General features: G+C 46.8%; 1 protein-coding gene across 5 annotated transcripts in view; it reads left to right on the top strand.

The window, feature by feature from the left end:
* ARHGEF9 (Cdc42 guanine nucleotide exchange factor 9) overlaps positions 1-15445 on the top strand; it is a 270712-nt gene that overhangs the window by 47626 nt on the left and 207641 nt on the right. For all 5 annotated transcript variants that reach the window (XM_069108283.1, XM_069108284.1, XM_069108281.1 and 2 more), the window contains 2 exons: positions 4258-4399; positions 9271-9377. In XM_069108283.1, coding sequence (XP_068964384.1) covers positions 4351-4399; positions 9271-9377 — 156 coding nt within the window. In that variant the 5' untranslated portion in view covers positions 4258-4350. The remainder of the gene's footprint in view (positions 1-4257; positions 4400-9270; positions 9378-15445) is intronic.

Genomic DNA, 15445 nt, shown 5'->3' on the forward strand with positions numbered 1-15445 from the left:
CAAGTCACCTCTGTGAGTCTCAGTTTTCTCAGTCTGTAAAATAGGGATAATAATCACTCAATAGACTCTCAAGTCTATTGGTCAAATGAGATGATGCAAATCCATACAGGGTGTCCCAGAAGTCTTAGCTGTTTTTAGCTATTAAGGCTGCACTAAGACTTTTGGGCCATCCTGCAGAAATCAGAGTTGTTCTTTTACTCCTTTTCCAGATGAGGAAACCAAGGTCGTGACTGGCACAGGTTTCACAGATGCTGAGTCTTGGGGTTGAGACTGGAATCGAGGTGTTCTGATTCCCAGTCAAGCATCTAGTTGCCATGAGGGCGGTCGTGATGCCTTTGTACAGTGAGAGTTCATTGCTTGCAGTTGACTACAAAATGAACCCTGGGGATGGGACTCCAGAGTGAGACAAGTCACATACTTCCCTTCACTTAGGAAGCTTATAATCTTATTAGGTTCCCAGGGCCTAATTTGAAGAGCCAGACAGGTCTTTGAGTTGGGAGACAAGGAGTTCATTAAGGAAGTTGATCACATCAAGTTGTTGTGATAGGCACTGTGGCCAAAGCCAGTCTCCAGCAAATGGAGTCAGAGCATGTCAGGGCTGGAAGGTCCCTTAGGACACAGGACATCAAATATCTGAATTACAGAATTTTCTTGCTGCTGGAGGAAGGAACTCAGTGACTGCCTAGTTCAACCCATAGAGTATACCCCACAAAGTACCTGCCTGGCCTCTGTTTGAAGCCACTTGGGGAGCTCACCTTCCTAGGGTGACCCTCCCACTTTGCCCAGAAATGAAGCCAGTATCTGCCTCTCTGGACCTTCCACTAATTGATCCTAGATCCTAGAGCTAGAAGGCCATCTGTTCCCCATCACTATGCCCCCCTCATTTTTACAGAGGAGGAAAGTGAGGTATAGGGAGGTAAAGTTATTTGCCCAAGCTCTCACAGATAATAAGGGTCTGGGAAAGGATTAGAACACTAATCCTCTGTCTTTTGAACCAGAGCCCTGTGGCCATTGAAAAGGTTGGAGAGACATAATTTCTGGGTAATTTAATCATTTAATTAATAGTGCTAGCATTTTAATAAAAGGATGGTCATTTGGCCCTCTCACTCTTAGACCAAAGACAATCACGGTGCTGGCTCAGGGTAGTTATGCCCTTTGAAGAGTGGATGTTCCCTAGGGTGGCAATCAACCCTGATTGGTTAGCAATTAATGAGAGAATGGAGGCAGATAGGTGGCGTAGTGAATAGAGCACCAGTCCTGGAGTCAGGAGGACCTGAGTTCAAATCTAGCCTCAGACATTTAACACAAAACTAGCCATGTTACCTTGGGCAAGTCAGTAAACCCCAATTGCCCTCCAAAAAGCAAAAAAAAAAAACCAAAAACAAAAAAAAAAAACAATGAGAAAATGAATATTACCATGAGGGACTGGACCTGAACTTTGCTTAAGTCACCTACTTCTTAAGTTAACCCCAGCCTTGGGTAGTCTATTCAAAGAATTTATCAAGTAGAACACAATGGCTACCCTACTTGGGTGTGGTCTGAACCAGAAAGTTAGTCCAATATCATTATCAGCAATGTCCTTTAAGAGATTGAAGGAAGATTGATTTAAAAAAAAATCAGAACTTTAGAAAAAGGGGGAGGAACACTGGATCTCCCCAAATAATTGGTTATTAATAATCATTTCTTTCTGCTCTTTCTACCATAGCAGGAGTTTAGGTCCCCAAATGAAAACTACTGATGTCAAGGGTTTCTTTTTGCTTTTTTTTTTGGAGGGGGGGAAGGTAGGGCAATTGGGGTTAAGTGACTTGCCCAAGGTCACACAGCTAGTAATTGTTAAGTGTCTGAGGCCAGGCACTTAACTGACTCCAGGGCCAGTGCTGTATTCACCTAGCCACCCCTGAAAAGGGTTTCTTAATAAAAACAAGTCACCAAACTTGACCCTAGAGAAGAGATAAAAAAAAATGTACTTCTCTTTTTTTCGGAGGTGGAGGTCTATGGGTATGGAATCCTGTATACACTGTCAGACATGGTTGGTGCATGGCTTGGTTTTGCTAAACCTGAATTCATTTCTCTCTGGGGAAGGGAGGGATAAAACAAAAACAAAAAACAAAAGTTCTCGGTTCAAATAAGAGTAAAATTAATGAGAGGTTACATGTCCAGAGCCTTACAGAGGTTACATGTCCAGAGTGTACATGGGACTTACCATGGCACTGGATAATGAAAAGAATTCTGAGTTTGGAGTCAGGGAACCCAAGTGAGACAGAAACTCCAGTAATCCTTAGCTCTTGGACTTTGGGCAAATCACTTGACACCCCTGGACCCCATTTCCACATCTGTAAAATGGGTTAATGGCTTTTGTGTAACCTAGTACTGAGGGTTGTTATGAAGAAGTTCATTAATAAATCTTGCTGACAGAAGGAAGTGATATTTGTCATTGTTCTGAGTTCCTGATCCTGGCAGGTAGGCAAGAAACATCATGTCATGGTGGGTAGACATTCTTCCTCAAAGGCAAGGAGTCCTGGCTTCCCTGTGCTGGTGGGGCCCGTAAGGTAAGGAGGTAGAAAGAGATGGGTGAGAAGGCCTTCTCGGAAGCCATGAGGCCTCTACTGGATGTTGTAGGGGAATGAATAATAGTTCAATCTTTTAATAATCTGCTTCTACTTGGCTAGAAGGTGGGACAGCCTTCCTGTTACTGTCTGCACCAGAAAATTTAACAGTAAGCCAAATATTAGAGTTGGGTCTAGGTTTAAATCCCAGCTCTCTGACTTGCTGACTCAGACAAGTCACTCCTCCACTCTGGGCCTAAAGGACCCCCTCTGTAAAAGGAGGCCAAAAACCCAAGGCTTTTGGATGCCAAAGAACTTTGAGAATCTGAATGATAGTGATTGGGCCCATGACTGTTTTGGTGGAAGGCACTCCCAGCAAGGGAATGCCCTTCTCCAAGGCACATCGCCCCTTCTCTGAGACATGTTGCCCCTTCTCTTTAATCTGAGTTGTCTAAAGCACGGAGAGATTAAGTGATTTGGCCCAGTCACACAGCTGGTATGTGTTGATGGGAGAACTTGAGCTGAGGCTTTCCTGATCAGGAGGCCAGCACAAGCCCTTCCACCATCCTGCCTCTCATAACTCTACAAAATCTGGAAAAGTATACAGTTATCCCTTCCCCAGCATGACTTTCCTTGTTGCGGTTTCCATATATCACGGGTTGGCATAAGAAATTAAATGGGAATTTGGGAGGCCTTTTGGGGAAGCCAAAAATAGCATTCAAAGGCCAGCAGATGCCATGGGGAAAAGTTTAGAAACTCAGAAATGCATAAAATAACTGTATATCAATATATTTTATCTTTTAATATCATAATAATTTAGACTTCTTCTCTGGTACAAAGGGAGGGCCAAAATTTTTTTCTCAGATTTCCTAGATCTTGGGGGCACCATTCCCTTAACCCCTGTAGCAGCAAGCACCCCAAACATCCTCAAGTTGCTGCCAACACAGGTTCTTAGATCTGCTTTGTTAAAGGAAAGCAACTCAAAATGGGTTAACAAGCTTACTTTAATCAGTCAAATGTGTATCGTTTACCTAGTTCAGGGGAAAAAGGTCAGCACCCCGAACTTCAGAGTATACAGACAGAATTAGCGAGACAGAAACAGATCAAGTAGACATCTTTCCAAACTGTCCAACCATTACATCCATACCAAATCAACATCTGGGTTTCAACATCTGGGTTTTTCAAAGCCAGGGGGCTCTCAACAACGGCTTCCCAGAATCCAGATAAAATCACAGAACACTTCTCAAAGTGAGCCCCAAAACAAAGCTACACATCAGGGCTTATATAGCCTTCTCCTGGCTCAGAGAATGTAACAATCTTATTGACTCACTGGCCAGTCAAGAAGTATCTACTGAAAAACAAGCCTCCCATTCCAGGCTCCAGGTGCACTTTAGCCTAGGGGCAGGGAAGATGTTCAAATTTACATTCCCATTACAACCCCTGAAATATGGAAGGGATAGGAGAAGTAAGGACTTTGAGTCAGGAGGGACCACTGAGCCTAACCTCCATATCCTCCCCAGGAAGCTAGGGGGCCAAAGGAGGAGGCTTGATGAAAATGATGGAGCCCTGTAGTTCAAAGATCAGGGCTGACTCCACTCTCCCAGGCTGTGTCCCTGCCATGTGCCTTTCCTCCCTGTCCTGCCTTCCCCTACTCTCACCCTCCACCCCCACCTGGGAACAGATCGGTAACTGGCTTCTCCTTGCTTTTCAGCCATCTTGCCATCCTCCTTACACATCACCATCACCACCGCCCTTCAAGGTTTTGGATCGATGCCATTCTTTACCCCTTTCTCAGAGCATACCTATGGGGCTGGACCAGGTGGGCTGGAGGAAACGCTTGCTTTTCAACCCAGGTAGGTTCCCTCAGGTCTTGGTGCTTTGGACGCTGTGCTGGGTGGGGTTTAAGGGGAGGGTCTCTTCCCTCCCCAATAGAAGCTAGTAGTAAAAGCACCTACTATGTGTTAGGGACTCTGCTAAGTGCTTTGCCAGTATTGCCTTATTTGATCTTCCCAAGAACCCTACAAGGTTTATACTTGGAGAAACTGAGGTAAACAGGTAGAGTGACTTGCTCAAGGTCACCTAGCAAGTTCAGTATCTGAGGCTAGGGCAAGGTCCTTGACTTTCCTCTGCCTTAGTTTCTTCTGTAGAGTGAGCAGATCCTTCTAAGACATATCTAAGGGTCCTCTCAACTCTGACATTCTGGTAAGGGCCATTCTAATGCTGGCATTCTTTGAAGTCTGTGGCTCACTCCAAATTCCCCCCAAATCAACAGGCTTCTGTTGGTCCCAGGGAGAGCCAGACACTGTTCCTGGCATTCAGTCAGCCACCACTACTAGCCTGATGCCCACCAGAAGCGAGCAGTGGTCCCTGATAGAGGGCCCAGTAGAGATGGAGTTAATCCCCAGTTGAAGAGGGTGTGTGTGTGTGAGGGGCATTATTTATAGGCCTGGGGTGAGATATGTGCCTTTGGGAGCTGGCAGGCCCTGCCACTGCCACTCCACCATCACCATCACCTAACAGCTTGCTCTCACCTTGGGGATATAAGTGGCTCCCACGTAGTAGCTCCCCTTCTCGAGGTCCCAGCCAGACACCCTTGGCTAAAAATAATCCTGGGGAGGAAGCTGACATCAGGGCCCTATTTGGGAAGCTCCTCCTTTCCTGGGCCCGTTCCCTCCTTGATGAGGTAGATAAGAGCCCAGGCCTGGCCAGTGTTGAGGAGTCAAGGCTGCACACTTATAGACATGATTATGACTTATTGGCATTATCTCTAATTATACCATTGATAACTATTGTGTTGTTATATCAATCCTATTGACTATGGATGCTATTTATCATATAATAATAATGTCATCTGCAGTTTCTGTAGCTCTGTAAGGCCCACAGTATTTTTTTTCACACACCAAGCCCATGAGATAAATAATGTAAGCCTTCTTTTCTCGATTTGGAAGATGTATTACAGATCTGGGGAGCTGGAAGGGACCTCAGGGGCCATGTAGTTGAACCCTTCCCCAGAAGGAGTATCCCCTGTTATATCGCTGACAAATGGTTGTCTGGCCTGTGCCTGGAGCCCTGGAAGCCCCTTCAGTTTGGGCCCAAGCTCATCTGCCCATTGAGCAAGAACTTGCTTCCCTGTAATTTCTACCCACTGCTCCTTGTTCTGCCCCAGGGGGCCAAGCAGAACCAAGCTAATGCCTCATCCACTTGACAGCCCTTCTAGCATTTCCCAGCACTACCTTCAACTCATAGCAGGCTTTCTATTCCCCTTAATCCGGGCCACTCTCCACTAGATGTGCTCTGGCATTCACAAGAGAACCCAGCACTGTAGGTGAGGTCTGAACCCCAGGGCTGAGGGCTGAGGGAGTTTTGTTGTATTTCTAGAAGCCAGCTTGGACTGTCCCAAGGTAACTGAAGCTTACCTTCACTGCCACCACATTGCTGACTTCTGTGGAGCTTGCAATCCACAAAGACCCCCAGCTTTTTTTTCAGATCAACCAACATTGAACCACGTCTCTTTCATTCCGAGTCTCTTGAAGTCACTTTCTAGAACTAAGGTGCAAGACTTTGCCTTGAGCCCCGTTGTTTCATTTAATTTGACTCAGCTCAGTTCTTTGACCTGTCAGGATCTCTGAATCCTGACTCCAGCATCCCTGGATCTCTCCCTCCCACCTTTGTCAGCTGAATTTCTGATAAGGCTGCCAGCTTAGCGAAGCCTTTATCTTTAGTGTGGCTGACGTTTTTTAAATGGCCCAGGGCCCAGTACACATGCTTGGGACATTCCAATGGAAGCCTCCAGAACTTTTAATGACTACTCCTTGAGACTGCCAGTTCATACAGCTCAGACCTGGTCTGCATGGGCCATGTTGATATCCCCCACCCCTTTTTGTAGAGATATAAAAATATCCATCTTTTCTGCAAGAATAGTGTAAGATACTTTATCAAAGGCCTGGTGAAAGTCTGGGTAAACTGTAATGACCACTTTGCTTTGATCTGTGGTTTCAGTCAGTCTGTGAACAGGAATCCTCTCTAACATCTCTGACTTGTGGCTTTCTGGGCTCCATTTGAAGACCTGGTCAGGCCCTGGATTTGGACTCAGAAAGTTGTGAGTTTAGATCCTACCTCAGATATTTACTACCGCTCTGGGCAAGCCATTTCTCTCTCCCTGGGCCTCAGTTTCCTCCTCTATGAAATGAAAAGGTTGGACTAGATGGCCTCTGGGGTTCCTTCCAGCCCAAAATCTAGGATTCCGTGACCTTATGACCGAGAGTTAAAGGTGTAACTAATAATTTTTTTTACCTGACACAAGAACAGTTGACTGGCTCTGTGGGTCTTCTCCTCTTGCCCCCAGAGGGATGGGGTGGCAGCAGCAGAGGGTAAGGTTGGATAGGAAGTACTTCAGGGGCCTAGACAAACAGGGGCCAATCTGCTTGGGGGAAATGTGAGAGTCCTAGAGAGAGCCATAGGAATCCTGACCAGAGGCTCCAGATTTCTTCCAAGAAAAGGAATTGCACTCTTTTACCAGGAATTTTGCTTGAGTAGGTAAGAAAGTTACTTAGATCACCCCTTTTCTCACCCTCAATTTTGAAGATAAGGTTGGTCTGAAGTATGAAGGGTGGATGTGGTGTCAGCCTGGGGCACCTTGGACCAAGAGGTGAAAGATGCAGGAAGCATGGCTTCCTGGGTATCAGGCCACTCTGATGACCTCTGCCCCCAGCCCACCTCCCAGCCTGCCAGCAGGCTCAGAATGTCTTCATTTACAAGGAATGGCATACTCCCTTCTGGGCCTTTTGAAATCATTCTTCCTAATAGTGAATTTTTTCTGAGGGCAGCACAATCCATACTCAGTCAAGTGTGTGCTCAAGGACTGGCCCAAGGAGGATGATGAATCGGCCCCAGAGGACACGAGACCAAGAGACTTGGCTGGCAATCTCCATTGGGTGGCGGGTGTTGGAAGATGACTGAGGCTGTTCCTCTCCCTCCAGGATGTCTCATGTCCCAGAAATTGGGGCCCCAAGAGAGGAGAGAGGAGAGGGGGGCCAGGGATGGGGAGATGCTGAGAATGCTAAATAAGTAGTATGGGGCAGCAGCTCATTAACTGGCCTTCATTCCAGAAAGGTCTGGGTTCCAGTCCTGCCTGCAGCATATCCTGACTGTATGACCCTGGGCACAGCACTAAACCTTTCAAGGGCCCAGGCAAGTTTTTAAGAGCAGAAGTTGTAGAGAAGGGCCCAATTTATATTGGTGGAAGGAGTTTCCCCATATGGGAGTTCCCTATACCAAAGAAATCACCAATCTGGCTATAATAATACTAGTAAGAGTATCTAACATTTATATAGCACCTACTATGTGCTAGGCAGTGTGTTAAACTCTTTACAAACATGATTTCATGTGATTTTCACTTGAAGGTTGGTGTTGTTATGTTCTCCATTTTCCAGATGAGGAAACTGAGGTAGACAGATTAAGTGACTTGCCCAGGGTCACACAGCAAGTGTCCAGAGGCAGGCTTTGAACTCAGGTCTTTCTGACTCCAGTCCTAGTACTTTTTGGAGGGGGGAGAGCAGGGCAATTGGAGTTAAGTGACTTGCCCAAGGTCACACGGATAGTAAGTGTTAAGTGTCTGAGGCTGGATATTTCTCTAGTGCTTTAAGGTTTCCAATGTAACTTCTGCAGATGGTGAAAGTGATGCTCAGAAAGAAGTGACTCAGCTGTGGTCACATAGCTTGTAAATGTCGCTGTCTCCACTGCCAGAGTCACTCATCAAGTGGCAAAGGCAAGATTTGAATCTGGCTCTGACATTCTCTGTCCTAAAGTTCCCCCCATCCCAGCTATGATATTGTATGCTCTTTTTTTTCTTTTTGGAGGGGGGAGGGCAGGGCAATTGGGGTTAAGTGACTTGCCCAAGGTCACACGGCTAGTAAGTGTTAAGTGTCTGAGGCTGGATTTGAACTTAGGTCCTCCTGACTCTAGGGCCAGTGTGCCATTCACTGCACCACCTAGCCACCCCTGATGTCATATATTCTAAGGGTCCTCCCAGCTCTGACATTCCCTGTTCTAAGGCCCCTCCCAGTTCTGCCAACCCCTGATGGGGATCCCAGCCCCAATGGCCTCTGCAGATTTATCCCTATTTACTCCCTTTCTTGCACTTTGCAATCCAACCAAATAGGCCTCCATGCTGTTCCTCACCCATGATGTTCTACTTCCCTCTCCGTGTTTCTGCTTTGCCTGTGCCCCAGCCCAAGAAGGCCCTTGACCTTCCTTACCCTGACCCTTAGAATCTTCAATTTTCTTCAAAGCTCAGCTCTAGTCACCTCCTACATGAACCACCCCCTCCCCAAGCTGCCTTGTATTAATGTTGTATATACTTATTTATGAACATGTCTTCCCAATAGAATGTAAGCTCCCTGAGAGTGGAAACTACTATTTCTTTTTGTCTTTGTGTATCTAAAACTGAACATAGCACTGTACATAGTATGAGTTGACTAAATGACTTGTCAATTGATTGGAGTCAAAAGATCTAGCTTTGGGATCCCAGCATCGAGACCCTGGCCAAGTGATTTCTCTTCTCAGGGCCTTCATTTCCTCACCTTTTGGACAATTTGGCCTCAGAGGTCCCTTCCCAGCCTAGTCACTGGATCCAGTGAGTTCCCTGAGCCCCAGTTGGACTAGTTGGACCAGATTTCCTCAAATAACCTTCCAACCTGATTTCTGTGCTTTGTCCCCACGGCAGGCAAGGTTGTAAACTCCAAGACCCTCGAAGTCCAGAGGGAGAGCCGAAGGAAGAGACAGCATTGGAAACCTCTAAAGCCCGGGGCTGAGCAAGTACTCGTTAACAAAGTAAGGACTTCCTTCTTGTTCCTGTGGGGGCCCAGGCAGCCTGTCAGCTTTTATTATTGGGAGGCTTTCCTCTTGTTGGCCACATTTTAAGTGTCAGACCTTCTACCGCTGAGTGGAGCTGATTTTTTAAAATGGGTTTCTGAGTTATTATATGGAGACACCAAAGTTGGGAGCGCTAACCTTTGGGGTTTTTTTTTACTCTGAGATTAATTTCTCTGAGAGATAAATCAAAGGCCTTTTATGGGCTTGCTGCCGCCCACTGCTGCCCTTGCCTTTGGCTGCTTTCCCCAAGCAGATGGGGAAACTGTGAGATTTCAAACCCAGGGTACTTTGGCTGGCTTTTATTACATCCTGTGGGCTCCTGGCTGTCTTGAGAACTCTCGGGTGACATGTTTATGGGCCTGTCTCTTAGGGGAAGTTGTTTCACAAATATTGAGGTAAGCTGGGGGCTCCAAGGGTATGTTACTGGAACTATATGATTGCAAGTATGTGTATGTGTGTGTGTGTTTATGTGTGTGTGTGTGTGTACACCTATGTGTGGCTCTCTTTTGTACGGCTGCCCATGCATGTAGATACACATGTCTGCCTATAGGCTTATGTATGTTCATGTGTCTTTATGCACACGTGTCTCTCTGTCTGTTGCCTGGGACAATATGAGAGAAGCTCCATAGCAAAGTGGAAAGAAAGATAACTTTTCCTGGAGGCGGGGAATCTGCATTCTAATCCTGCAGTTCTCACACCATACCATGATTGGAATTATTTCATTTCCCTGGGACTCTTCATCTGTTTAGGCCCTCCTTTCCAGCTCTGTATGTAGGAGCCTCTGAGAGAGACAGACAGACAGACAGAGACAGAGAAAGAGAGAGACAGACAAAGTGTGTCTATATGTGTGTCTTTGTGTATGTGTGTATTTGTGTGTTTTCATGTGTGTATCTCAACTTTTATACATGCTACTCTCTATGTGTTTGTATCCATCTGTGTGTTCATGCTCTCTATGTATGTTTGCCTTTGTGTGAGAGCATTTGTACATGTAGACCTGTGTTCCTGCAGTGTACATGTGTGTTGAAAAATGCAAGCATCAAATCATTAGAAATATGACTACTGAGAAGACAGACAGTTGCCTCTGCTGTGCTGTCCCCTCCTCTCCCCCAGGGACAGAGCCCTGGCCATAGGAGTCCCAAGGACAGTTCCTGCCTACCTGATTGCCTGTTCTGTATTCTCAGGCCCCTGCCAGCTCTGAAAGTCTGTGATCCTCTGGCGTCTTAAGCTAGGCCCTGGGGGAGAAACTGGCCTGCCCTGGCTGCCTCCCCTGAAACAGTCCTTCTTGGACCCCTCCCCACAGGAGGTTTGCCCTGAGCAGGGCCTTCAGAGCCAAAAGGCAGGAACACTCATGCCTGGATGCGCACTCTGTCTCCAGATTTCATTTAAGTTGGTTTTCTCCTTGGCCATAGAACAGACAGCCTCAACCCCATGAAATGGCTATATTTACTTGAAAACAGCACTAAGACATGGGAAGTTTGAAGGTATCTTAGGAAGACAATGACTTGGTGACCCAACAGGGGAGCAAATCTGGGGGGGCCAGATTAAACACTCTCATTTGACAAAAGAGGGAATTGAAGCCCAGGCAGGGGAAGTCACTTGTCCAGATCTCACAGCTGGTGAGCATCTGCATTAGAATTCAAACCCAGATCCCCAGACTCCACTGATCTTTTCTTTCTAATTCCTTGGGGCCACCTGAGCTCTGCATTGGCTGAGGATAAACTGAAAGGGCTGGAGGAGGCAGGAGCCTTGGGCACCCACTCCTTCTTCCTGGCTTGATGTTGGGCCACCTCAGCCATAAAGAGTGGGGCTAACAGTCAAAGCTTACTTTCTGCAGAGATATCTCAGAAACTTGTCAAGCTGTGCGATGTAGGAAGCATCTCTCCCCTTCTCTGGCCTCAGTTTCCTTGTCTGTCAAATTAAGGTTGGGGACTGGTTGATCTCTTAAGATTCCTTCCATCCCTAAATCCTTAACTCTTCTAGGTTCACAAAGCTCCTTCAGTAAACAGAGGCAGGGAAGCCAATTAAGGCTAGATGATGAGGGGAAAAAAACTCCCTGATAATTAGACCTGGCCTAAAGTGGAATAGGCTGGCTTGGGTCGCCACCACTGGACATCTTCAAACAGAAGGTGGATCAGCACATGCTGGAATGTTGGAAAGGGCATTGTTGGCCAGGGAAGGCTTGAGCTCCATTTCTTCTCACCTCAGACAATTTGCTGAACCTCTGCCAAATGTAGGCCATGGCCAGGGGGTGGCACTGTGGGGAAATCTCAGTGATTCAGGAATCCAGCAAATGACTCAGCATCTGAGAGGTCTCTGGGGCCTAACTGAGAAGTTAGATGATTTGCCTATGGACACATAGCCAGTGTGTGTCAGAGGAAGGACTCGAACCTAGACTCCAAAGCTACTATGTGAGAGGCCTTTATAATGCTTAAACTTTTGTTGTTTTTTTGTTGTTCAGTCGTTTTCAGTCATGTCTGACTCTCTGAGTCCATTTGGGGTTTTCTTGACAGAGATCCTGGAGTGGTTTACCATTTCCTTCTCCAGCTCATTTGACAGATGAGGAAACTGAGGCAGACAGGGTGAAGTGACTTGCCCAGGGTCACACAGTTCATAATGTCTGAAGTCAGATTGGAAATCAGGAAGAGGAGTCTTCTGACTTCAAACCTGACGTTCTATTCACTGCAGTGCCACCTAGCTGCCCTGTTGCTTAAACTAGCAAGTATAAAAATAGTATGTGGTGGTGTTCTTGATGCAAGTGAAAAGATATCCATGGAATCTGATGAGGAAGGGTCATTACTGATCAGGGTAGCAGAAATCAAGGAAGCCTTCCTAAAGGAGGTGGCATTTGAGCTGGACTTTAAAGGCTGGGAAGGAATTCAGCAGTGGGATCCTAGAACCCTAGATCTAGAGCTGAAAGGGACCTCAGAGACCATCCCAGGGGTGGAGAACCTGTGGCTTTGAGGCCAAATGTGGCCCTTGAGATCCTCAAGGGTGGCCCTTTGAATCCCAACTTCCCAGAACAAATCCCCTCTAGGTCCTCAAGGGCAGCCCTTTGACAGAATCCAAAATTCACAGAAGAAATCCCCTTTAGGTCCTCAAGGGCAGCCCTTTGACTGAATCCAAACTTCCCAGAACAAGTCCCCACCAGGTCCTCAAGTGTGGCCCTCTGAATCCAAACTTCACAGAACAGACCCCCTCTAGATCCTCAAGGGTGGCCCTTTGACTGAATCCAAACTTCACAGAAGAAATCTTTTCATTAAGGATCTAACCCAACCCCCTCATTTGGCAGAAGAGAAAATTGAGGCCCAAGAACATCATGAGATCCTCAATCTCATGCTGAAAAGGATCTCAGAGGTCTAGTCTAGCCATTATTTTACAGAGGAGGAAGTTGAGGCCTAGAGAATTGAAAGAGATTTGCCTCAGATCACACAGAGAATCCTAGATATGGCACTAGGAGGGACTGTAGGGGCCATTAGGTGCAACCCAATCATGTTACAGATAAAATCACCCAGGTACAAAGGAATGAGTGACTTGGCCAGGATCCTAGAGCTAGGAAAGGTTTAAGGGAGGAAGTAAACCCTTGTGTTCCTGATCCCCAAGGTCTGCCCACCATGATGTGGTCACTTGAGGCCTATGATCATCCTAGCTCTCAGTGATGCTGCCAGGCAAGGGGAGGGGGAAATGGAATATCAAAGGGCCAAACAACTTCAAATAACTAGAAAACATTGTAGGTGACACTCCAGGAGATTCCACCTCCCTCCCCCCACTCCCCCAGTCCCTGAGCCTTACAAAAATGGGGCAGTTTTTTCCCCTTCCTTGGCTTTCCCTCCATATCCTCCTTCCCTTCTGAGAAGTACAGAACCCTGCCCCCCACCCCCATCAAAAACCAATTCAAACTTGCTCCCGCCCCCCAAAAAGTTAAAATTAGCCCAGCTTCTCTCTTTTCTGGTGCTAGGCTGAGAAAATATTTTTAAAAACTAATTCATTAATTACTTGATAATTGTAAAGTGCTTGAGAGGAGTTGGCGGTGGGGGGCTGGGTTGAAATTCTAAATCTGTCCCTAAGCTAGTGGTTCAGCACCTGACTGCAGGCGGCTGGCCAAAGTGGGACTCCAAAGACATATCATGCCCCCCTTACAGCTCTTCCACTCTCTCAACCTCCCCCCAATGCCATGAAGTGATCTTGGGGGCAGGTGAACCACTCCCCCTAAGAAACTCCCCCTCCCTGGAGATTTACAAGTGGACGTTAGAGATTTAATTTAGATTAAAAACACCGACAACAAAACTTTCCTAATCATTTGACCTAAATGAAATAAGGTCTAGGTTCCACCATAGGTGATGAATTCTTTCTCCAGTGGTTTGGGGAAAGGGGGGTGGGGAATTAAACTGCTGTGGCACAACCACTCTGAACCTCAGTTTCCTGATCTGTTAAATAGGTCTGATGATAATAATACTTGGAGTACCTACCTTGGTGCAGACTTGTTAGGAGGCTCAAATGAGATTAAGGATATCAAGTATCCTGTAAACACTTTTGGAGCCATTACTGACTTTCCTTAGAGTGAAAAATAATGGCTGACATATAACAGAGGAGAAAACTGAGGCCTGGAATCCAAGCCCATGATTTCACAGCATCACTCACTGCTTTCCTCACCCTGAGTATCTGTCATCAGAGCTCTCACCCTCCCTGAGGCAAAGGGGATGTTAGAGATTTGTAAAGCACTTGCACATAGTAGGTGTTTAATAAATGCTTATTCCCTTCCCATATTGAATGGGGAGGGGTATGGAGAATGTGGAGTCCCACCCTGGTCTTCTGAAATCCTCCTGTGTGGACATTACCTGCAAAAGCTGTTCTGAAGTTACTGATAAAGGGGAGAGGGTTGACAAAGGATGGTCTGGGGCAAGCCTGGATAGTCCTGAATTTGGAAGCAGGTCTGGGTCTGAGTTCAAGTCCTGGCTCCGCCACTCTCTAGTTGTGTGAACTTGGGCAAGGCTTTTTGTCTTCTGGGCCTCAGTTTCCTCTGTGGAATGAATGGGTTGAACTCAGTGGCTTTTGGTGTCCCTTCCAGCTCTAGACCTAGAATCCTCTAGTCACTTCAATTCAGGAGACATGATTAAGCATCTACTATGTGCCAGGCAGGCAGCGTACTGAGCACTGGTGCCATTGCAGGAAAGAGAAGAGGAAGCTGAAGTTGGTTTTGGTGCTGAAGTCCATCAATCCTGATCCTTATAAGCCCAGGTAGAACTGCCAGGTATAGGGCTGAACTGGCTGGGAGCTGTCCACAGCTGAACTCTTTGGGGCAGATTCCAGCCTCAAACTCTCTCTACGGGCCCTTAACACATAATTAGTTAACGTGACAGGGAATTAAGAGTCCAACCTTATTTTACTGAGCAGGAACCTAGAAGTCCTGAGCTTAGGAATCCCTCGGTGGGACATAGGAGGTCCAGCCACAGCAAGAGCTTGTAGGTTTTTACTAGCCCCTGGATGAAATTCCTGGAAATTCTAAGTTTTCTCATGGCCTAATTGTGCCTTTCAGCTGTTGATAGGTGTGCTTGGTGGCCATGACTTGGCAGAGTGACAGCCTTGACAGTGACTGTGATGTCTGTTAGGAAGTTAGTACTGGGTGTGGATGGGAATTCAGCCTTGGTGATGACTGTTCTTTCTCTACCTTTGTGTCTCTGTCTCTGTCTGTCTCTCCTCTCCCTCCTCCCCCAATCAAAGGTCCCTCTACTCTCACTCTTGTTCCTTCCTTCTCTTTCAGTTTCTTTCTCTTTCTCTCCTGCTTAGTAGAACTGTTCATTCATCTTACTCATTCTCTCTGGGTTCTGCACCCTGATTTACCTTTTTCTCTTTCATTCTTCTGAATCTTTTCACTTTGGCTTTCTTCTCATTCCCCCCCTCCCTTTCTCCCTCTCTTTCTTCTTTTTCCTCCTCCTCCCTTTCCACTCCTCCTCTGCCCCCAACCCCCTTCCACCCTACCTTCCTCCCTCTCTCTCCCCCCCCCCCCCCCCCCCCCCCCCCCCCCCCCT

Source organism: Petaurus breviceps, unplaced genomic scaffold (assembly GCF_028583685.1).
Source record: "Petaurus breviceps papuanus isolate PSGF00001 unplaced genomic scaffold, PetGlider_PUasm1.0 90339, whole genome shotgun sequence".
Classification (NCBI taxonomy): Eukaryota; Metazoa; Chordata; class Mammalia; order Diprotodontia; family Petauridae; genus Petaurus; species Petaurus breviceps.